At 43.5% G+C, this 25,428-nt stretch overlaps 1 protein-coding gene across 10 annotated transcripts in view; it reads right to left on the bottom strand.

Moving 5' to 3' along the window:
• The window catches only part of POSH (Plenty of SH3s), a 245,347-nt gene that overhangs the window by 156,667 nt on the left and 63,252 nt on the right, over positions 1 to 25,428 (bottom strand). For 9 of the 10 annotated variants that reach the window (XM_045750320.2, XM_045750322.2, XM_069302999.1 and 6 more), the window contains exons 6-8: positions 23,644 to 23,742; positions 22,173 to 22,309; positions 3,153 to 3,527 (exon numbers count right to left, since the gene is read on the bottom strand). In XM_045750320.2, the coding sequence (XP_045606276.1) occupies positions 3,153 to 3,527; positions 22,173 to 22,309; positions 23,644 to 23,742 (611 nt within the window). The remainder of the gene's footprint in view (positions 1 to 3,152; positions 3,528 to 22,172; positions 22,310 to 23,643; positions 23,743 to 25,428) is intronic. The other variant, XM_069303002.1, reaches the window with a different exon arrangement.

The raw sequence follows: 25,428 nt of genomic DNA, 5'->3' as shown, positions 1-25,428 counted from the left end.
TGGTGGCTCCTAGTATGGCTGCCCTGCATGTTCACACACTGGGTGGTGGCTCCTAGTATGACCACCCTGCATGTTCACACACTGGGTGGTGGCTCCTAGTATGACCGCCCTGCACGTTCACACACTGGGTGGTGGCTCCTAGTATGGCCCCCTGCACGTTCACACACTGGGTGGTGGCTGCTAGTATGGCTGCCCTGCATGTTCACACACTGGGTGGTGGCTCCTAGTATGACCACCCTGCATGTTCACACACTGGGTGGTGGCTCCTAGTATGACCGCCCTGCACGTTCACACACTGGGTGGTGGCTCCTAGTATGGCCCCCTGCACGTTCACACACTGGGTGGTGGCTGCTAGTATGGCCCCTGCACGTTCACACACTGGGGTGGTGGCTCCTAGTATGACCACTCTGCATGTTCACACACTAGGTGGTGGCTCCTAGTATGACCGCCCTGCACGTTCACACACTGGGTGGTGGCTCCTAGTATGACCGCCCTGCACGTTCACACACTGGGTGGTGGCTCCTAGTATGGCCCCCTGCACGTTCACACACTGGGTGGTGGCTGCTAGTATGGCCCCTGCACGTTCACACACTGGGGTGGTGGCTCCTAGTATGACCACTCTGCACGTTCACACACTGGGTGGTGATGTTGCCAGATATGGTCCTCATTTTTTTTTTTACCTAGGCCCTAAAAGGAAAGTGAGGGACTCTGATTTTTTTTTTTTTTTTTTCAACATGGAGGACTGTTACTGGAGGCCTGAGGAAGCAACTGCAAGCCCCATTGTGTAAGTCTTAAATCTTATGCAGTACCCTAATACTTCATACAATGGGATGCACAGTCTGAGCATGTTTAGGTATCTCATCATATGATGGGATGCACAGTTTGAGCATATTTAGTATCCCATCATATGATGTGATGAGCAGCCGAAGAGTTAGGCACAATTAATACGAATATGAACGACATTAGTATTTTTTTTTTTTTCAATTTCCTAAAGTATTTGACATGCCCTAAACTAAATAAGGACAAATCACATAAAAGGTGTAAGGATGCTCATGACTGGTCAGAACTTACCAAAGGAAATTAGAGGCAGATAAAACTAATGAAAAATCAGAATATTTAGCAGTTTAGTGTACCTAAATGTATCCACCTTCCATATCTGAATCCTAAACATTTGACAGTATTGCATACACAGTATACACATACCCAGTTCCCGCTTTCATGAGGTACAGAGGCACAAGCCCAAAGATAAAAAAGTTAACAATATAGCGAAGGAAAGTTATTAAAATTAAAACATTAAATTCTTTCATAATTCAACATAAATACTGGATTCATGACTTATATTGAATTATGAAATTCTTTCATAATTCAACATAAATACTGGATTCTATGGTCACTTGCTAGTGACCATAGTTTATTTACATTTCTTGTTTGCATGGAAAATAAGAGAGGAGGGATTGTAGAAACTTTTACAAGACAAATTTGATGTGGCATAACCAGGTAATTTATATCATAAATGCCACCTTGTGCGAGACTCTTGTGTGGCATGGGGTTGTCTTGTCTGTTTTTTACACACTTTTTTTTTTTGCATCATGGCTCCTTCAAAACAATTCTTAACTTAAGGTGAACACCAAGATGCTTACACAGATCAAAAGAAGGTAATGTTTACTCTCATCTACATCAATAGAGGGTATACAAATTTACTTTATACTGCACAGTATAAATGTGGAAGGGAAGTGGAGAAATAATGTTCACATAGATGTTTTATTGATATACATGTGAAGGAAGGGTGACTTCGGAGAGGCCTCAGAAACGTACTTATCTACATTTTTCACATGTAGTATAACATTAATTTCTTGTAGCATGAATTCATGGACACAACTTTTGTGTTTATGCAGGGCATACTGCATTACACTTTCCTGTATGCCACATGACAAACATGTATGTCTTTCCTGGCCAGATGACTGGCTGTCAACATTTTGCTCAATTGCACTCCAGCCCATGCCCAAATAATGGCTAAAAGCACGATAAGAACCTCTCTTCATAGTTTATAAATTAAATGAACTTAAATGGCAAAACAACTAAATTATGTTCTAATTTTTCTTGAAAAGTGCTTCATTTCCTGTTTACAAAGTGCACCTCTAAATGGGCCTCATCCATAGAGTATACTGAACAGTAAGTTCAAATATAGTACTGTGTTGCAATTTACATTGTAGCTTCTAGAATTACCATTTTTCACTTATCTGAACAAAAAACTACAAAACCTGAACATTACACTCAACACTAACCGAGGCCTCGCAGGCAGGCCTCGGAAACCAGATTCTTCAGGCAAGCTCTATATACTTAGGGGTTGATTGCATTACTGTACCATGCAACCCAGAAGACATTTAGATTACACTGTATAGATCAGCAGCCGGATTACTTGCTGACGTACAGCATATGTTTACAAATATGCCAAATTTTATTTTAAATATCTGTAAAATAATTACTGAGTGTCAGCAATGTTTGCATGTGCCTACTAACATTAAGTGACACTTTTATCCTCTTAAACCTGTCCTAAACCTGTTTACACAACAATAGGGATGAATAAAAACACCCAGGGTTGACTTCATCCTCAGCCACTCCATAGACGAAAGAAAAATCATCAATCATTTCCGATGATATTTACTAGATTAGTTTTAGCATTTTCTATTAAGTGATGATTTTTTTTTAAGTTACATAACATGCAATCAATTAAGAGATTTATTATGAGAATGGAGTATGTAAATGAGCTGAGTGAGAAAATAAAGAAGCCTATTAGCAAGAAGCAAGAAGGGTGTAAAGTACTGATAATAATGTACAGGAATAAGCAAACACAATAATACGTTAAGAGAATTCTGCACTAGTCATGCTCATAAAAAGTAGGAAAAGTCATTTGATATAAGGAAAATTAAAAAATGAGCTTACATTTTATCTTGTGATATAGGTAAGCTTTTATCAAATTACTTAAAAGCTTGTCAGAATTGGGTGTAATGGTTCTGTCACCGAAGAAAAAGGCATTGGTATAAACCCAAAATGTCAGATTTATGTAAAAGCACAACAATGCAGTACTCTGATTAAAAAACACTAAATTTAAACAAACGACTCACGGAAGCAGAAACTTGGGGTACGCATACCTGTGCGGGGAGGCAGGAGATCGCGGGGGGCTGGGGTTGTGGGTGCGCACAGCAGTGAAGCTGTGCCTCTTCTCCCGCTGGTGGCGTGTGTTTGGCCCCCGCAGGAGAGGGGCTACAGCTGAAGGTGGTACTATAGGGGAGGAGGGCGAGGGGCCAATGTTAGGTGGGGATGCAGATGTGGAGGTCGGGGAAGGTAGAGAGGGGTCGGGGCTAGTCACCACAGATGATGATGAGGATGAAGACTCTATCTGAGAGAGAGGATGAGCTTGAGCTGAGGGAGGACCACTCCCCTCACTCAGTATGAGGGGGGTGGGGGACTCCCCCTCTAAACTAGTGGGGGTTGGAGGGGCAACACGCGAGGGGCCCTGTTGTGCACTGAAACAAAACAATGACTCTAGACTCCCAATATATATTTAACAAAATAATGAATTAAAGGATAAATAGCATTATTCACTATTTTCCCCCATTCTCTTATTTGCTATATCGATACATTAATAAGAAAGAATAAATTCAATGTTAATAATTTAGATATTATATATACAAAATTTGAAACAATATAAGTATGCACAATACTAGAAAACAGCACTAAATATGTGTACAAATGCATACATGTGCAGTACACAAATATAGACGTGCAAAGAAACCTCAAAAGGTACGAAACAGAAAACGAAACATAATTTTCCCAGTTTTTCGCATACAGTATTTACATCTAAGGAATGTAGTACAATGTACTAGTTTATGCATGAGTGATGAAGAAGAGAGCAGCAATATACCCTTAAGATACAGAAAACATCGTTCCTAAGAACACAGTTCCTAAGAACACGGTTCCTAAGAACATGGTCCAGTCTAGTCCTCAAGATCACACTAATGGACCACCTACACACACACACAATGCTTGTGCACAGGACTACGTGCACTTTTTTGTGGTGTATAGAAAACCTCCGGGAAGCTTGTAACTCATTCTGCATGATGACCTGCATACACAGGAGAAGCTAGAATGTGTGTTATTACATATTTGTAGGTACAGGTAGAGATGTGTTTGTGGTGTCCCATCATTACAAACATTATCAAATGGTTGAAAATGTCATTGTCTTAACACACATTGTTGTCAGTCTTATTTCAACATTTTACAACAATTTGTAGAAATGCATTTCATCCTATTTTGTTTTCACATCACTTTAACCCCTAAACTACACGGCCTCCATATATGACACCCCCCCCCCCCAGGGCACAGGAAATAAATTCTCTGGAAAAAATTCTTTTTTGTTTTGAAAGTGTCAAAAACCCTTCCCCGAGTATGGATATAGTAACAAAGTCGAAATTGTACGTACTTTGGCTGCTATGGGGTCCGTAAGTTGGCCCGTGACGTCATCATTCCCTGGTCGCCCGTGGCGTATGCCCCAGGGGCCGGCAGGGCGCCCGGGGCAGGATGCGCGAATTACCGCAAATATATTTTTGTTCATTTTCTGCGCACAGTTCCAAATACATTTTATTTGCTTTTACATGCCAGTCCTATGTATAATGAACACATACACTATATTATGGCAGTAGAACATCTGTACTGTCCAAAGACACTGTGTTACGTGCATGACACACGTGTACACATATCCGGCACATATTTCCATTGTATCATGCTAATTTATGTATGTATACAGTCTATTTACACACTATACACTATCACACACTATACATTCACCATCAACACACTCAGACTCCACGAGTGTCAGCTGCCACACCCTCACTCCTCCAACATCTTACTCGCCAACATTGCTCCTCCCTCTATACTGTTATTGTATATATTACACTATTTACACATGTTATGTATACCTATCTACATGTTTTATTCACTAGAACTATGCAAGTAAGCTGGTATTGTGTCCAAACTTTACAGTAGCCACCATACACTGCATGAGAAATCACACAGCAGCCAGCAGACGACACTACGATTACATCACCTCCCTCATCAAAATAGCTCCTCCCAACATACTCCTGTTGCTGTTATTACACTATATACACACATTGTATATACCCATGTACATATGTGTTCACCATAGCGAACCACTATGCTAGAATGATGAGCAAAACAAGAGTGGCTGCCCCACACAGTGAGGCTACCTCAATTCTCTCCCTCTCCACAATTCCTCCTCCCACAATACTACGCACAGTGATTATCATCACCACAATCCTGCTGTTATCACAATACTGATCACTAAATCCTGTAAACACATAATTGACAACAAGTTTATTTTGTAAAAGAACCTAAGAAGTCGTTTGAAGATTCCTAGATGGACGAAATAATGCTGTGGCTATCGTGAACAGCATTGAATCACTAATATTTGAACATTGTACAGTCAATATCACACTCAGGCTCTTCTGTAATACTAGCATGGCCAAATAATACAGGTTATATATATATTTTGACATTATTAGGCGATGCTGTGGTCACAAGCTGAACAGCAGTGCTGTGAGCTCATGCTGTGCACGCCGGCCTTGGTTGCTCACTCACTACTGAGGCTCTCACACCCGGGAATGTGGACCACGATTTTTTTTAAAGATGGCGTCTGTTTACAAGAGCCCTGAGGAAGCTGATGTGAACCCCATGTAGCCGCGGGAGTTTTGAATGGAACGTGAAAATTACAAATACCCGGAGGCGTGTAGCGCACCCCAGATGTAGGCCTGCAGGCGTGTTGCGCAGTTAAAGGGTTAATCTGTAATTTGCAAATGAAATCTTGCCTTTTCATCTTGTACTGTATTTATAATAACTTCCCTCTCAGTCGTTTAAATAAATATTGATAAACATACATGTAGCTAATAATTCATTTGTTTTATTGGGAGCAGAGAGCCTTTGTGTACATATATATATACTTAAGTGACTAAAGAGGAACGAGCTCTAGCTCTTAATGCCCGACTCTTAGCCATTTATACCTGACACTCTAATTATCTCTGAACATTAACACTTTCATAAAAATGTTTTTTTAATGTTATGGATGGAACTCCATATACAGTACTTATATTGAACTGGCTTCAATAACCTCTTTCTTCGATGCAGTCCACTTGCAAACCACCCATACAAGGAACGAGGGCTTCCTTACGTCTCTTTGAATCAATTGCATGTCCAGCTTCCACTGATGTTACCTTATCCAACCTTCATTTAATTTAAATGGGCTTTCTTTCTCCACTTTACCTGCGTCATGGGGTTCTGGGATTTCTTCTACTCCCATAGCCCAGCTTAAGGCCAAGCTTGACTTGTGAGAGCTTGATCTAACAGTCTGTTGCTTGAAGGAGCCCGCAGGCCCACATATCCACCACAGCCCGGATGGTTCTGCACTTCTTGAAGAAAACTATCTAGCTTTCTCTTGAAGATGTCCATGGATGTTCCGGCAATATTTCTTTTACTCGCTGGAAGGATGTTAAACAACAGTGGACCTCTGATGTTTATACAGTGTTCTCTGATTGTGTCTATGGCACTTCTTTTCACTGGTTCTACTTTGCATTTTCTCCCATATCGTTCACTCCAATATGGTGGTATTTTAATGTGTAGATTTGGGATCTGGCCCTCTAGTATTTTCCATGTGTATATTATTTGATATCTCTCTCGTTTCCTTTCTAGTGAGTACATTTGGAGAGCTTTGAGATGATCCCATGAACCAGCACAGCCGTACCCAGCACCAGCACAGCCGTACCCAGCACCAGCACAGCCGTACCCAGCACCAGCACAGCCGTACCCAGCACCAGCACAAAAGCCGCTGAAGGCAACACAGCAGCAACGAGCACCAGCAAAGCTGATGCAAACATCTAAATACATCGTGTGTGAAGTGAACAATTAGAACAAGTGTTCAATTTAAGTGTGTACATAGTGTTAAAATTAAAGTTGCAGTAATTTTAGTGTACAATAGTTTTCATAAACTGTATTGTAGTACCCAACATACAGCAGAACTACTTTTAATCAACACGTGCTAACGGCATAATACACTGCAGTACTGTACATATTTACTGTAGAGCATTCACAACTCCATGAAACTTCAAGATGGACATAACTCCAACAATAAGGTAAATAACAAATGAATTACTGTATTTTTTAGTAGAGTAGCAATATATAGGTACAGTATGTAATATGATAATGCATTTTTATTGTGTGCAAGAAAAAAAAAAGACACTGACGCAAAAGCCTCCTGAAGGTCACCTCTTGCAATGAATCCAACGCTCCAACGCACTGGGGTTGGTCCCATATAGTACGCTGAATCAAGGTTGTACTGCATAATCAAAGCGGGGCAGCTGCAGGGCATCCAGAAAGACAACCAACCTCGCATGTTGCTGCAACCTAAACCTCACATGCAACGCTAAAGCTGCCTGCACCCGAATATCAGTTTCAGTGTACTGGGTGAATGTAGTACAGGCAAAGAACACCACTCGCAGGACTCCGGGTCATAGGTGTCACTGACCCCAACAGGCAGCATGAAGGAGGCGGACGGTGAGTGTCACCATGGGACAAGGGAACAGAGCAACCTTCAAACTCGCACAAGGCTGACTGCCGAGGGAAGCCCAGGCGAGGTACTGCTAATTGGTTATCCCAGAGTTACCAAGCAAACAAACTAAAAGTTGAACCCCTGCGACGTGTGCAAGCACAGAGACCTAGTGGAGGGCCACCAAAATTATACAACTGGTCCTACCACCACACAAGGCAGACCCCCACCAGGCAAAACAAAACAAAACAAAAACCCTGTAAAAGCACAACGTCTCCAGGTGAACAGAACCGGTTGCTATGCGTATATCAGACAGCTGCACAGTACCTCACGCCCCAGTTAGCGATGAAACTACCTCCTACCCAAGGAAAAACAGGAGTAAGACCATCCCAACTGAACCCCCAAGGGAGGGCAAATGACCGAGCAGCAACAGAACCACATGGAGGTAGTTCCTGAATGACTCAGGGAAGATAACACTGAGGCCGCAGGGGACATACTTACAGGGCACCTAGGGAAGGTGGCCCTAGGTACATGCACCCCAGTACTCTTGTGGCTCACACACCGCCAAAACAGAGCAACAACACAGTTAAGCAGCACTGCTCAGAGAGTGGAGCCAGAGCGATCGACCGTCACCATCACAACAGCCTCTTGAACTCAGGAGAGTTGCTGGTGGGGAGGTCTGGGACCCCCATCCCCCTCCTGGGAAGGGGGGGGGGGGAGCTGCGCAGACGGATGCGCGGTGGTTGTGGTGACGTCATGTTTATTTCCTTGTTTCTGATTGGGGAGTTCTGTTTGCTCGTTCAGCTTTCGGTTTGCAATTTTTGACCAGCAGTACTTTGTTTTGGAATTCCTACCTTTCTGGGTGCCTGACCTGGCAGATGGCAGACAAAGACTGCTTCCAATTACACGGGGGTGTCTTTAGGCCATTGCTCCTCGTGCCTCTCTTGAGGGGGCCAGGTTCTGGTTCTGGTTCTGGTCCCAGGTAGGCCTAGAACTCCTTCGTTGACAGTTGCCACGGTCTAATACATACACATCAGCCCGGAATAGCTCCAGGGAGCCAAAGGGGCTCTCCACAGAAAACTGCATGACAAGTGACACAGCAGCTAGCAGATGACAGCATCACTCCCTCTCTCCCTCACCAAAAAGGTTCTTCCCAACATACTCCTTTTGCTGTTATTATACTATACAACACATTATATATAAGTATCTACATTTGTGTTCACCATAGTGAACCATTAAGCTGGTATGGTGAGTCCAGACAATAACAGGTCACCACACACAGTCAGCAGATGACACCACCTCTCCCTCCCTTACCAAGATTACTCCTCACACCATACTATGCACATCACTAATTCTCACCACAATCATGCTATTATCAGAATTCTGGTCACTAAATCCTGTAAATGAATCATTTTCCACAAGTTTATTTTGTAAGGGAACATGAGAAGTCGTTTGAAGTTTCTTAGATGGACAAAATAATATACCGAGTTATCCTCCTCAATGGCAGTGTGCTGTGGATTGCATTCACTGATATCTGAACATTGTACAGTACACAATCTTTATCACAGTCAGGCTCTTCTGAAATACTATTATGGCTAAATAATACCAGTTACATATATATTTTGACATTTTTAAGCGATGCTGTGGTCACGAGCTGAACAGCAATGCTATCAACTCGTGCTGCGTGTGCCAGCCTTGGTTCCGCACTCAGTACTGAGACTCTCACACCTGGAAATGTTGCCTATGATTTTTGTTTAAATGGCGTCTGTTTACGAGTGCCCTGAGGAAGCTACTGTGAACCCCATGTAGCCACGGGACTTTTAAATCTAACACAGTACGCCCAACCATCCATAACTGGTGGTGTGCTGTCATGCAATAGTTGCTCATCCCAGCTATAAGTGTATTGCGCCCTTTAAGTGTTAATGAGATGTGGACTCCACTCTAGTGCTGCATAGTCCAGAATTAATCTGACATAAATTATATAAAAGATTCTGAACCACTCTTTGTTCAGATTCATAAAGCCACTTTTTATACTAGTCAATCTTCCATATGCAGCTGATGGTATTCTTTTGATGTGGGCTTCTGGTGACAGGTTGAGGGGTAACATCAACCATTAAGTCTTTCCCTCTGTCTAATTCCAAAAGGAATTCCTTTTCCATGTGATACCTTGTGTCTGGTCTCCAAGCCAACATACCCAGTTTCATTACTTTGCACTTTCTAGAGTTCAACTCTAGTTGCCACATATATATATAAAAAATCCTTTTATCCAGATCTTTTTGTAGTTTTGTGCAACCTTCCATTGTATTTATCCTCCTTCCATCGATGGAGGATCAAGTCTCATCGACTTGAGAAGAGTCCAGGATGGACTGAAACATCGTCGTCCCTTCACTTTTTAGTGTGTGGTCTGGTCAACATACTTCAGCCACGTTATTGTGACTCATCGCTTGCATTTATCCTCCTCATAAGTTTTGCATCATTCCCAAAAATTAAGGCAGAAATTTATCCCCTCTGGAAGGTCGTTCACATAGATTAGGAATAGGATGAAACCAAGAATTAACCCCATGTGAAATTCCATTAGTAACATCCTGTCACTCTAAAGTCTCTCCATGCACTGTGACTTTGTTTCCTGTTACAGAGGTACTCCTTTATCTACTAGAGAACCTTCCCTGTCACTTCTGCCTGTTTCTCCATTTTGTGCACCAATCTCCTGTGAGGTATCATGTTGAAGGCTTTCTGATAGTAAGAATAAACAATCTACCCACTCTTCTCTATCTTGTCTGATCTCAGTCGCCCATTCATAGAGTTATCAAGTTTGAAAGGCAGGATTTACCATCTCTAATACCATGCTGGTGTTGAATGATAAGGACCCTTCTCTCCAGATTTTTTACCAGCGTCTTTCTTATGATCTTTTCCATCACCCTGCATTATATGCAAGTACAGGAAAAAGGCCTGTAGTTTAATGCCTCCCGTCTGTTTCCCTTTTTGTATATTGGCACTACATTGGCTGTCTTCCAATTCTCTGGCAGTTCTCCTGTTTCCAGTGACTTGTTATACTGTACATATATTATGGTAAGTGGCCAACACAAGGTCTCTGCTCCTTTTCTTTGTACCCATAATAAAAACTTATCTGGTCCTACAGCCTTAGACAGGTCTAGCTCCATCAGGTGCTTTTTTATTTAATAATAGTAATAATAATGATAGTTTATTTATGAAAAGTACATACATATAAAATGAGTTATAAGCAGAATGATGGATTTCTAGATGGAGCTAGTATATACTATGCCTAAAGCCACTAATACACATAGTGTTTTGGGCAACAAATGCTGTTTTTAGCAAACTTCACCTATAGTTATCTCAAAGTGACTCTAGGGCTCAGTAAATCAAGTACCTTTGTAAATGTTCTGGGTGTTTCAATAGTTTAGAATGATTCTTGGTAATTTCAGAATTGCAAAGAAACATTTGCAGGGAGTTTTGAGTTGTTTGAAATCTTTCCAAGTTTCATAGTAGGCAGCGAATCTAGCTGGTGAATTAAGGAATGCATTTCTAAACTCCACACCTCCTTAATTAGGGAACAAGAGAATTTGTAGGCTTACTTTTTTCTTCATGGGGCACAAAGTTGGCCTGGCATATTGAAAATGTTCTAGGTAAGGTCTGTGCCAAAGTTAAAGGAAGTTTATAGGTCCTCATCATATAAAAAAACCAGCGTTGAGTGTAATGAAACGATCATTTTTTGGCTGAGACCCGGAGGCTCCCTGCAGCTATCCAGGCTGATATGTACATATCAGCCTGGATAGCCCTGGTATATCTGGATATACCCTGGAAACACAAACCGAAAATGTCTCTATTTTCCACTTGTTACAACTTGTAATAAAGTTGTTACATCTTGGCTTAACGTGTTTATGACGTATTAGAACGTTGTTACAACTTGCTATATTGGTTGTTATAACTGGTTAGGAGGTGTTAAAACTTGTTCCAACGTTGTACCAACGTCGTAGTTTCGGTGTGTGTTTGGCGGGTATATCATTAGACATTGGCATCAGTGTGAATGGAGTTCTAGGCCTACCAGGGACCACGAGCCAGAACCTGGCCCCCCCTCAGAGAGGCACGAGGAGCAATGGCCTATAGAAGTGCACATGTGTTTGGAGCATTTAATGTCTGCCATCGACCGGGCTGGGCACCCGGAAAGATAAACACCTCAAAACACACCCTTATTCTGGTTAAAACTACTACTGAAAGCTAAGGAGTGGACTGAACACACCAAATGAAAAGCAGGCAAACGAGCATGACGTCACACTTGACGCGCCACTTGTCTGCGCAGCTCCCCCCTTCCCAGGAGGGGAAAGGGGGGAGCCCCAAACCTAATACGCCGGCTATCCATCTGTCAGTTCAAGGCTGGATGTCAAAACACATGAAAAAAACGCCGACCAGGGAAAGGGAGGGTTGCCGGGGAGCCTCCGGGTCTCACCAAGAAAATGGCGTTTCATTACATTCAACTCTGGTTTTCTGGCAGAGCCCCTTTGGCTCCCCAGAGCTAGCTACCCAAAGGCAAGGACAAAAGAGGAACAAACCAGGGAGGAAGAAATCATGTGTCCGAACCCGAAAGCAAGACAACTGGAAACACCAAACACCCGCAGGCGACCCAGAAGACCCAAACCCTGGAACAGGGACGAAGGGAACCCGGGTCAACCCAAGGGGCTTTCAGGGCCACAGAGGCCGCGGCACGCAGGCAACGGCCGAGAGCGACAAACTCCCCCTTCCACCAGACACATGAAAATGAACCCCTGGCCAAGCATCAACAACCCCAGGGACTCCTGCAGAAAACAGCTGTCTTAACCTCACCAGAAAAGAAGAGATGGTTGCAAACAACTGAGAAATAAACTGGAACCGAAGGGCCACAACAAACCGAAGGCAAGAGAGAAAAGATCACCCTGTCGAAGACCAGGGGCCAGATTCACGAAAGCACTTATGCAATCACTTACGAACCTGTACATCTTTTCTCAATCTTTGGCGGCTTTGTTTACAATTATTAAACAGTTAATGAGCTCCGAAGCACCAGGAGGCTGTTTATAACAATAACAACAGTTGATTGGGAAGTTTTCATGCTTGTAAACTGTTTAATAAATGTAACCAAAGCCGTCAAAGATTGAGGAAAGATGTTCACGTTCGTAAGTGCTTGTGCAAGTGCTTTCGTGAATCTGGCCCCAGGATGGCTCGGGTGGCACATGAGCAGGCCGGAGGTGAAACAACGCCCAAGACAGCTCGCGAAACGGTGCAGAAGGAACATCAAAATCGAAAACAATCCGTAGCGGCTCCGCCAGTGCCTCATGAGACAGGGCGACAGTATGTGGTATGATGACGGTCCTGAACTGCCACAAGAGAAGGACAAGACCACTACAACAAAAAGCGCAGCATACCCACGAAGAGACAAGAAGAAAAATGAAGGACCGCCAAGGAATTCCATACTGCCGCCAAGACGAAGCACACAGGCGGGAAACCATCAACGAAGCCACCTGATCACTAAACATATGGTAATAGCTGTAGACTCGAGTCAAAATTACCAGACGTGAAGACTCGAGGAGAAGACCGAACCAGCCCTGTAACGGACCGGACCGAACATCTGAAAGAGGCGGAGCCGTGGGAAAACCCCTGGGTGCGGGATTTTCCCCGCACCCAACCCCAGCAAGGACAAGATGGTAATGAAAACCTAAGATTTTTATATTAAACATGAAAACATTTTGATATTAACTTTACCTGAACATTTATAAAAAACAACAAAGTATGTCTTTAACAATTGCACTATGAAGTTTTTGCCCAAAACAGGTGCACAGTGCAGGGGTTAAGATGCACGCAAATTGGCCAAGCAACACACTACAAACAATACCCAACACTCATCCAAAAATCGAGAACCAGTGCCCGGCTGATGGTGTCACTAGACCGTATAATCTCCCCTGTAGAGCGTAGGCACTATAGTGTCACGACACAGTTTAGCCGTGTAATATTCTGGGAGCATCGCTAGTGGATTATATCTTGAGTTGCGTATGTAGTAGGAGAAGAGTAGGCGTAGTGTAGAGGTGGAGGCGGCGTCACTCCGAGCCACCCAACACCCGTATTCAGAGAAAAGAACTAGGAATTTTTCCTATATATAAAAACAGAACTTCCCCAGTAACTTGGGGACTATGACTGGAGAGAGATGATTAGGTAGTGTGGCAGATTACCCGTGAGAAAGGTTGCAGAACACCAACACATGTTTACACCATCCTTAACCCTTAACATGCTCGGGGTCTAATATCCTGCCATCCGCACAGGCGCATGTGATTTTGAAAAAAAAAAAATTTTTTTTTTTTTTTGCTAATCTGTTAAGTTCTGTTCACTGATCATGGGAAAAATAAAAAAAAAATTCTATTGTACTTACTTTTGTTGCAATACAGCCGAGAAGCTCTGTGATGACGTCACAATCTGCATGTTCGCTCATGCAGTACACGCCCGGGAGGTGTTGCGCGCGGTCCTCAAACAGCCAAAGTTGCCACAAATATATTTTCGCGCTATTTATTTACAATGTCTAAGCGCATTTTATCTAATTTTTTTTCACTAATTGTGTTTCAAATACTGTTTGAACATATTTTGTATCAATAATTGTTGCATATTTGAGTATACACAGGCGCACAAAAATGTTTTCAATTACGGCAATATAATATGTCATTACAGTCTATTATATTGTATGTTCTGCTTATATTTGTATATATTTACACACACGCACACGCTATCTGCTTATATGTTTACATATTTACACACTCGCACACGCTATACACACTTTGAAGCACACTTAGAAGATTTCTAGACTGTGGTAGTCATTGAAGCAGTCGACAGCACATAATGGGATACCACACGTTTCACACCATGTTTGCACAAGCTTCCGTTTCTTGTCTCTACGTGTCGTTGTTTTACACACCAAGCAATCACGTTGGGCTATTGCACGCTTCACACCAGGTGGCAAATACTTAAGTTTGTGTGCTAGGAAGCCTTCAGTGTGAGCGAGGCGTGGAGTACCAGCATGCTGCAACAGTGGGTTTATGATCGGCCGCTGAATACCTGGGACATCTTTTGCAAACTTTCCTAATAACTGTATTGCAGCATCAAATACAAAGTCACGGAAAGTGGGCTTACGTCCAGTTCTCACAAGGTACATGTTGAAACAGTTCAGCATGCTCATGTCCACAAGATGGAAGAACACTTTTTTCGTCCACCTACATGTCTTCCGCACACACTCTGCAGTGCCAATCATCATGTCTGATTTATCAATCAACCGCATGTTGATATTATAGTCTAAAACACAGTCTGGCTTATATAGTGGTGCGTTTGTTTTATGGCTCACTTTCCCACTGTTCACCATTGTTCCATCATGAATTGTTGTCAACAAGTTCACCTCTCTTTTGTCTTTCCACCGAACTGACAGAATGTTATCACTTTTCCTTCTCTGACACTCACTAACTGCAATGTCGTTGTCAAACACAGGCATTTCCCTTCGTTGTGGCTTTACTGTACCAACCAATCCGGTTCTATTTTCTAGCAAGAACCGAGCTAGCAAGGGACTTGTATAGTAATTATCTGTGTATAAAATGTGTCCCTTGTTCATCCACGGAGCCATGATGGTCTTCACTACACTCCCCGAGAATCCATGTTCGTCGTTACCGGGAATGTCTACATCACTAGCCGAGTACAGAATCATGTGTAACACGTATCCTGTCTCACAATCACAAAGAACAAAAAATTTCAGGCCAAATCGGTTTCGTTTTGAGGGAATGTACTGTTTGAATGGAACACGTTCCTTGAAAAGTATGAGAGATTCATCAACCACCAGCTTCTGTGCTGGTACGTAAAAATCTCTGAATTTTCCAATAACATCGTTCATGTAGTGCCTCACTCGCCACAGTCTATCATCAGGTGTTCGGTCCTGAACACTTCCAAAATGTAGACACCTGAGGAGTATCTGAAACCTGTCTCGTGACATATATTTCCCGAATAAAGGTGTTGGTATTGTCTTGTCCTTGCTCCAATAGTCATTTATTGCATGTTTGTGACAGTGCTTCATCAACAAACAGAGTGCCAAAAACACATACATTTCCGCCACTGTGGTATTTTTCCAACGCTGCAGTCGTGAAAATTCTGTGATTTCCCTCTCAATCAGGTAAGCAGCATGCAGGTTCGTTTGGTGTACAGTGGTACCTCGGAATGCGATTGTCCCTGTATGCGAGATTTTCGGAAGGCGAGGTGTATTTACTCCAAAAATTTGTCTCGGAAGGCGATGGTTACTTCGGGAGTCGAGTTTGAACGCGAGTTTGTTGATACGCGTACAGCCGACCTAGCGCGTGGTCGTTCGGCGATCGTCGCCCCTCTGCCCCGCTGCCCCTCAGTTCACCATTGTCTCGCGCGCAGTGACTACCCCCACATCAATTCTTGTCGTGAATTTTCGGTGTTTTGTTGGATTTTTGGTGATTTGTCTATACAATTTGTTATTATATATCTCACCATGAGTCCCAAGAAAGCCAGTGGTAAGGATAAAGGCCAGAAAGCTCATGTGAGGATGACAATAGAGGAGAAACAAGAGATCATTCGAAAGCATGAGAACGGTACACGTGTTGTTGATCTTTGTAGGCAGTACAACAAAGCGACATCAACAATATGCACTATACTTAAGAAGAAAAATAAGATTATGAGTGCTAATGTGGCAAAAGGAGTAAGAACATTAACGACACAAAGACCACAAATACTTGAAGAAGTGGAAAAGTTGTTTTATTAATTTGGATACACGACAAGGAGTTGAGGGGTGATAGTGTTTCGGAGGCCATTATTTCTGAGAAAGCCAGGGTGTTGCACGAAGACCTTCTAAAGAAGACCCCTGCAACGAGTGATGCAGATAAGAAAGAGTTTAAGGCAAGCAGGGGCTGGTTTGAAAAATTTAGAAAGAGAAGTGGTATCCATAGTGTTACAAGGCATGGGGAGGCAGCCAGCTCAGACAAACCAGCCGCTGGACGATTTATTGACGAATTTAAAGAGTTTGCAGAGGCTGAGGGATACCTACCGCAACAAGTGTTTAATTGTGACGAAACAGGACTGTTTTGGAAAAGAATGCCTAAGAGGACATACATTACCAAGGAGGAAAAATCCTTGCCTGGACACAAGCCTATGAAAGATAGGTTTACGCTTGTGCTGTGTTCAAATGCGAGTGGCGATTTAAAAATTAAACCCTTGCTAGTGTATCATTCTGAAAATCCAAGGGTTTTCAAACAGTATAATGTGCAGAAAACCCGTTTGTCTGTGATGTGGAAGTCTAATAAAAAAGCATGGGTGACTAGGCTTATTTTTTCGGAGTGGGTGAATGAAGTGCTGTGCCCTGCCATAGAAAAATATCTGCAGGAGAAACAATTGCCACTCAGAGCCGTGCTTCTCCTTGACAATGCTCCTGCTCATCCTCCAGGCTTGGAAGATGATTTGATGCCTCAATACAATAAATTCCTCACAGTTAAATTCCTTCCTCCTAACACCACTCCTCTAATTCAGCCTATGGACCAGAAAATCATAGCGAATTTTAAGAAACTGTATGAAAGGGCACTTTTCCGGAAATGTTTTGAAGTGACTGAAGCCACAAACCTCACCCTCAAAGAGTTCTGGAGAGAGCATTTTAACATTTTTAGTGCTTTAAAACTCGTTGACAAAGCCTGGCAAGAAGTGACTCAAAGAACCCTGATCTCTGGCTGGAGAAAATTGTGGCCTGAAGGTGTGAGAGAACTAGACTTTGAGGGGTTTGAGCCTATAAATGATGCGCCTATTGTTGAGGAAATTGTTAGTCTAGGCCAGAAAATGGGCTTGGAATTGGATGGTGATGATGTGGAGGAGTTGGTGGAAGAACACAACGAAGAACTGACCACCGAAGAACTCCTAGCCCTTCAACAGGAACAGCAAGCCAACACAGCAGCGAATGATTCTGCATTGGAGGAGGAGGTGGTGGCAACAGCACCAGCGAATGTCCCTTCTGCAGTAATGAAGAAGGTGTGTCAGATGTGGGAAGAGATTCAAACAACTATTGAACACACTCACCCAGACAAAACTGTAGTAGGCCGTTGTCTTAATCTTTTCAATGACAATGTGATGCCTTACTACAGAGAGAGCTTGCGAAGAAGGGAAAAGCAAGCTTTCATGGACAAATATTTGGTGAAGAAATCGAGCAGTGAACCTCAACCAGGACCTAGTGGCACTCAGGTTAAACGTCCCAGGGAGAGCACACCAGAAAGGTCCTCACTGCCTGATGTGATTATGGAAGGGGACTCCCCTTCCAAACACTAACTCCTCTCCTCCTCCCCCCTCCTCACCATCTTCCATACGCCTACAGCACTCGACAGTAAGGTAAGTAATAACTGGAACATACTTTTGTAGGTTTATTTAGATGAATTAGGTAAATTAGGTATAAAAATTTAGTTTGATGTGGGGTTTTTGGGGTAGTCAGGAACGGATTAATTCATTTCCCTTTATTTCTTATGGGGAAATTAACTTCGGAATGCGAGTTTTCGGAAGGCGAGGCGTCTCCAGGAACGGATTAAACTCGCATTCTGAGGTATGCCTGTACAATGTATTCCATGAGTGGTTCATCATAGAATGCTGTAAAATATTCCATCTCAGCCATGTCCTCACCTTGATTAGGGAAAAGGTTTGTAATCCCTACATCTTTATCGTCAAAGTGAGGAATATTAGGAATAAAATCGTCACCATCACTCCACTCAAGTATACCAGGCGTCCTGCGAGATGCAGAGGAAAGACGGCGAGGAAGCGATGCATACCGGCGACCAGGAGCTGAATACCGTCTGCGAGAAGCACGGCGGCTACGTGCACGTGAACACGAGGGTCTTGGTCCCTCATGTGGTGCCATGCGGTGGCGCTTGGCCGGGCGAGATGCTGCTGACGCGACAATTTCTCGCCCAGTTACACCACTGGTACCAGCCACAGGCTCAATAAAACTTTGATCTGAGTCACTAAACCCAGAAAAGGAGTCACCTCCCTCTGACTCGTCACCCTCAAACAGAAAATATCCACAGGAACTGTGAGGTCGTGGTAGAATTGGGGTAGAAACTGGGCGAGGAGGCATCGGTGAGCGTATAGGCCTCGCCATGGCATGGCGGTCATTCTCACTTTCACTGCTGCTGCTACTATCACCCGACAACTGTGTATAATCCTCATCGTTGTCTGAATCGTCAAACACACTCTCTTCACCTTCAGAGAATAATTCGTGGGCTATTTGCTCTGGGGTGAGGGACTGAGTGGTGCGTGCCCGTGAGGCGTTTGACCGTGCGCTCGCCATGGTGACTCTCGCTAAACTGAGGCCTCCCATGCCTTCGGATCGTGAGCGGGATTTTTTTTCAAAATGGCCGCTGTTTACTAGAGCCCCTGGGCAGCGTATGGGACCCCCAGCTACACCGCGGGCCATTCAAATCGTGCGCGGTACCCATACACTTCATATGAAGTGAAGCGCAGTTGACTGGTAAAACGATTTACACTTCATATGAAGTGATGCGCACTTTAAGGGTTAAACAAACGATCACCCTCGAGCCATACTCAGAACTCATGAGGTTCGAGCTGGCTCCTCCCTTCTTTCGGGGAGGGTGCCTACAAGGTGTATTTAACTACAGTATTATCATTAAGGCCGAGACAGATCACTGATATAATATGTAATCGTAAAATAATTAGATATACTGTAGTATTGAAAGATGATAAGCAGTATGGAAGAGTGCCAACAGTTCTATAAAGGACTGGAGGTGAACCTCACCGGAAATCGACAGATGTTCCAATAATTTTTTAATTGTCGAAGTTCTTCTCAAACCTTCGACATCCTTTACAATCAAGCACAAAATCACAGAGGCTCATATGGGCCCATTGGCATACGACACCCAAACCAACTCGTATGTAGAAGGGAGGGGGGGGGGAAGGAAAAACCCCACTCCATGTAACAGTAAGCACCACTCAGAGGGTAGAAAAACCCAGGAGCGGGTCTAATGGGGCCCAAGGCTCCCAAGTCAGGCCCACCCCCCAGCCGTTCCAGAACCACGCTGGGAACTTCCACACCAGGACCCGGGGCCGAACCGTCCTCCAAAGCCCCGGCCTCAAAAGAAAAAGCCGGGGCAGCCATAAAAACATTAAGGAAGGGGGGCTCACTGGTCAGACCCATATGCAACGGCTGGAGGAACCAACTCGAATGCCTCTATCTCCACCCTGGAAGGGGCAACCCCCAAAACTGCCCGAGTTTCAGAATCCTCTAAACCCCCGCCCCAACCCCGAAGCCTTCAAACACTTCGAGGCCAGAAGCAAGTGGAAGGGGGGGGGGGGACCCAGAAAGAACCACAGCAGGAAAAGAATGAGGAGGAGCTGACTGAACCAAAGCCAAAGCTACCAACACCCCCAAGTCCGGGTCCCTATAAGCAAAGTGGGGCAGCCTCAGGGCATCTGGATAGCAATCAACCTAGCATGTTGCAGCAACCAAAACTTAGCATGCAATACCCGAGCCACCTGCACCCGGATAATGTCAACAGTGGATCAGGTCAATGGAGAGACAGGCAACAATGCTCGCAGGACTCCGGGTCGAAGGTGTCACCGACCCAATAGGAAGCATGACGGAGGCAAAAATAATGCGCATCGCCCTGAGACAAGGGAGACAGAGCAACCCTCAAACTTGCACAAGGTGAGAGGTGACCCAGGGGGGGTCATATCCACTGGACTTCTTGTGCCCCCGTGGGGTTTCCCAGGGCCCCTAGACTGGTATCGCTAAAGGTAAGCCCAGGTAGGGTACCGCTAACCAGTGCCTAAGTCTACCAAACAAACTTCTAAACTGAACCCCTGGTACAAGTCCACTCATGGGAACCAAGCAGAGGGGTACCACCAAACACAGAAGGTCATGACCGTATTATATCTGGGGGTAGGGGAACAAGAGCCAACCCCCCCACCAGGCAGAAACAAAAATGAAAAGAAAAACCCTGCAAGAGAACAACGTACCCAGGAGGAACACAACCGACCACTGTAATAGGCGAAAACTAGCTGCGCAGTACCCCGTGGCCCTACCAATGCAAAACTACCACTTACCCCAAGGTAAACAAGGGAGGAGGAAATCCCCCAACACTCCTAAGGTGGTCAATCACCAAGCAGCAAGAGACCAACAGAGGTAGACCCCAATGTGACTTATGGAAGATAACCCCAAGCCCCAAGGGCAGTACTTACAGGGCACTCAGGGAAGGGAACCCTAAGCACATGCAGTCCGAGTACAGTACCTGTGAATATTACTCCCAACTTGCATGCCAACATAAGAGTAGTACTGGACACAAGGCACGTCACAACACGAGAGAATCAGGAGCTGGAGCCACACGACCGAGCCACAATCACATCAGCCAAGAACTGACAGGTGGATAGCCGGCATGATGGGTCTGGAACTCTCCTTTTCCTCTCCCAGGAAGTAGGGAGCTGCGCAGACAAATGGCACGGCAAGTGTGACAAAATGCTCCTTTGCTCGTTTTTCATTTGGCGAGTTCTGTTTACTCGTTAGCTTTCAGTAGTAGTTTTAACCAGAACAGGGGTTTATTTTGGGGTGCCTACCTTTCTGGGTGCCCGGCCTGGTTGATCGCAGACCATGAATGCTCCCAACGCATGTACACTTCTATAGGCCATTGCTCCTCATGCCTCTCTGAGGGAGGCCAGGTTCTGGCTCGTGGTCCCCGGTAGGGCTAGAACTCTATTCACACTGACTGATGCCAAAGTCTAATAACATACATATCAGATTGGATAGCTCCGGGGAGCCGAAGGGGCTACCCCTTCCCCCCCAGAAATAGTAGTCATACTTTTTTTTTTTTTCAAACTAAAGTATTATAAGTTTAAAGTCAATACAATAAGGCATTCTTAAGATAATAACACAAACCTGTAAGAAAGAAAAGAAACATGACAAAACCAGTGTATCCCAACAGCAGATGCCTAAAGGTCAAAATAAAAGTTTCCAAAGTTGCCGCCATGGGCAACAAAATGCTAATTCCTTTGGGGATACTGTACTGTTAGTCCCAACGAAGACACAAAATATGAACAAAAATACTGCCTAGAAATGACACTGTTATTTAAATCCTATAAAACCACAAAAAAACATTTTGGAAGTAAATATAAGAGACACGATCCAAAGTATAAATGTATGGTTGTGCCCATTAGATGCTAAGTGAATGATGAAACAAATCCTCTCACATCTCTCGCTGAGTTACAGAAGCAGCACCTACGGGCAAGGAGGAAGTGAGGGAGCTAGGTAACCAAAAACAGTCAACTGCAACACTGATTCAAACTTTGTTAGTGTATAAGGGTTAAAGCCAATCTGTTAAGGCATTCTTGATATTTTTATATTTTTGTAATTACACAGCAGAAAGAAAATAATTATAAAACACAAATAAGGTAAAATCTCAGTACCTGATGGGGATACTTTAATGCAGTGTAAGAAATTAAAGAAATGTGTCACATTAGTACAGAGGTAAACTGTACACATACTTACTTGAGGGAAAGCTTCATAAGGGCTTTGCCAGCACTGTTAAGATCGACAAAGGAGAGAGGAAATATTCCGATGCGAGAGCCGAGCTTACCTTCAGCCCAGTTTTCATCGACCCGTCTTAGCACAGTGAGAATTTCACCCTGCAAGTCCACAATATTATTACTAGTAATATTTAAGTTTAAGTATCTACTGCAGTAATACAATAAAGCATAAATTATGAAAAAAACTGCACAAAAAGCAGTAGCTGTAAATTTTAATTAATTCCATGCAGAATTTAATAAAAGATGTACAGTGACCCCTCGGCTTACGAATGCCCCTCTTTACGAACTTTTTGGGTTACGAGCCCAATGTCTTCGTAAAATCCGAATCGGGTTACGAACTTTGCTTCGGGAAACGAAGTTTGTTGATATGATGACCTAGTGAATGGTGGTACGGAGACCGCGCCTCAGTTTACCAGTGCCTCCCGCCTAGTTACAATCGCGCCTAAATTCTTTGAAAAGAATTTCAGTGCTTTTGTTTTTTTGGGGTATTTAAACATAAAAGTTGTTTTTATATAGCTCGCTATGGGTCCAAAGAAAGCCAGTGGTAAGGTTCAAGCCAAGAAAACATTTGAGAATGACCATAGAGGAAAAGAACATTCGTAAACATGAAAATGGTTCATGGGTTGTTGATAAGTGGCAGCTGAAGAAATTTCTTCAGGGAAGGAGGAGGCAGTTCAGAATGTCCCTTCGTCAATAATTAGGAAGTGGTATAGACTGTGGGAAGAAATGCAAACTTTTGTTGAAACGACTCACCCAGAATGAGCTGTAGTAGGCCGTTGCCTTAATATTTTTAATGACACTGAGATGCCTCACTACAGACAAGTGTTACAATGTAGGGAAAAACAATCCTCTATGGATAGATTTTTAGTGAGGAAATACTTAAGTAGTGAGCCACAAGCTGGTCCTATTAGTATGCAGGCAATACGTGCCAGAGAGAGTTCCCCCAGAGAAGTCATCACTGCCTGATGTTATAATGGAAGGGGACTCCCTTTCCAAACACTAACACCTCTCCTCCTCCTCCCTCCTCACTGTCTTCCATACGCCAACAAGTGTCATCAATAAAGGTAAGCAGTAACTTGTACATACTTTAGTACTAAAGATTTTAGTGAATTTGGTATAAGATTTACTTTGAAGTTAATTTTTTGAGAGTGTGGAATGGATTAATTCAATTTACATTATTTCTTATGGGAAAATTTGCTTCCGTTTATGAATTTTCAGCTCACAAACTGTCTCTGTGAACAGATTAAATTCCTAAGCCGAGGTACCACTGTATAGGCAGTCCTTAATTTGGGCAGGGGTTATATTTCTGCAAAAAGTGACACTAATCAATGTTAAGATTGAATAAATTCATTCAACAGGATCACACTGCTGCTGTGCTGCTACTGCTGCTGCACAAAGCAGCACAGTGCAGAATATACACGTGTTTGTCTTACCTTACTAAATGTGAGGCAATCTCTCTCTTCATCATTAGTCATCTTAAAGTCATAGAGAGCCTTACACTGAGGGATGTGGCTTGGAAGTGGAGTAATAACCTGAAGAATAAATACTATCAGAAAAAAAAAAAATTACATTCTAGTAACTACTTATATAATAACAAATGCAGTACTATAATATTTATTTAATCTCATTCACTTGGGCACTGGGAGACTCGAACTGCCGACCCCCATGGGCATGATGCAGAAGCTCTTCCACTGTACTATGAGACACCTACAATACGAAAGATTTCAAAGGAAACAATTCGGCACCTGAAATTTTATACTTTTTGCCAGCTGCTCCTCAGTACATAAGAATAAGTGATCCATGCCCACGTGATCACCATCGTTGAAATAAACATTTCATTCACTTGGCCATTCGGGGTATGCAGTTCGAGTCTCCTAGTGCCCAAGTGAATGCAATGTTTATTTCCACGATAGTGTGGTTGACATTTTATAATATTTATACCAGTAGACAGACCAACAATGGACAAAAGAACTCAAACATAATTACTCACTAAACAATTGCTATCAATGGCCCCCATACACATTTGCATTCAATAATATACAGTACTATTAACAAATTGGCCCTTACCAACATATATCATAGTTGACAATCACTAGTTTACAGATAGTTATGAAGTGACGAGTAATGCTAATACGTAGTAATAACTGCTGGATCTGTTGAGCACTTAACTGAAGCAAGATTTGTTCATTTCTGTGGGAAACCCCGGAGGCTCCCTGAAGCTATCTTACTGATCAAGTGCCATACTACTTGAGTGTAATCAGTCGCAGCGTTCTTTGTAAGCCTACCAGGGATCATGAGCCAGAACCTGGCCCCCCTCAGAGATGCAAAGGAAGCAATGGCCCATGAACACTTTACATTTAAAGTATGTCATCTTGCCATCAACCAAGGAAGGCACCCAGAAAGGGAGGCGAGTCAAAACAGACTACTGACTGGTTGAAAAGCGCAACCTACGTCATCACAAGTGTAAAAGACCCCCCCCCCAGAAAGCAAAATCCCTGCATTGAATGTAATGAAATGCCATTTTCTGGATGAGTCCCAGAGGCTCCCCGGAGCTATCCAGGTTGATATGTGTATTATTAGACTCTGGCATCAGTCAGTAAGAATGGAGTTCTAGGCCTACCGGGGACCACGAGCCAGAACCTGGCCCCCCTCAGAGAGGCACGAGGAGATGGCCTATAGAAATGTACATGAGTGTGGAGCATTCTATGTCTGCCATCGACCGAGCCAGGCACCCAGAAAGGTAGGCGCCCCAAAACAAACCCCTAATCTGGTTAAAACTATGTTATGATCCCAGGTAGCTGAAAAATGAGTCTCCCCTTTGAGAATTATTCTATCAGGCTAGGCTACCTGACTAGGAGGTCAAATAAATATAGACATGAAGATACATACATAAAATAATTGGTTACATTTGATAAATAGTTTAAGAGCATAGGCAGTGATCAAGAATATAAGTAAATGACTTGACATGAGATGTGGAGAGTTTGCTAGAAGTGTGAGGCTCGCTTCTGGAAGCCTTTGACTCCCACTTGAGCACCAGACATTGTGAGGGAAAGCCGCGCTCCGTGTGAGCTCCTGTTAGAGAGGAAGCCCTAGTTGATATACCTTCAAGAGGATGGAAGTGTGCAGACGTTTCAGCTGTGGAATCAAGCTAGCAATGTGTGGTCTCAAGTCCTGGATGGCAGGAAGAGTTGTGAAGCCGCCCAGAAACATTTTCGGGG

Source organism: Procambarus clarkii, chromosome 49, assembly GCF_040958095.1.
Source record: "Procambarus clarkii isolate CNS0578487 chromosome 49, FALCON_Pclarkii_2.0, whole genome shotgun sequence".
Taxonomy (NCBI): Eukaryota; Metazoa; Arthropoda; class Malacostraca; order Decapoda; family Cambaridae; genus Procambarus; species Procambarus clarkii.
This window is presented reverse-complemented; position numbering and strand designations above follow the sequence as displayed.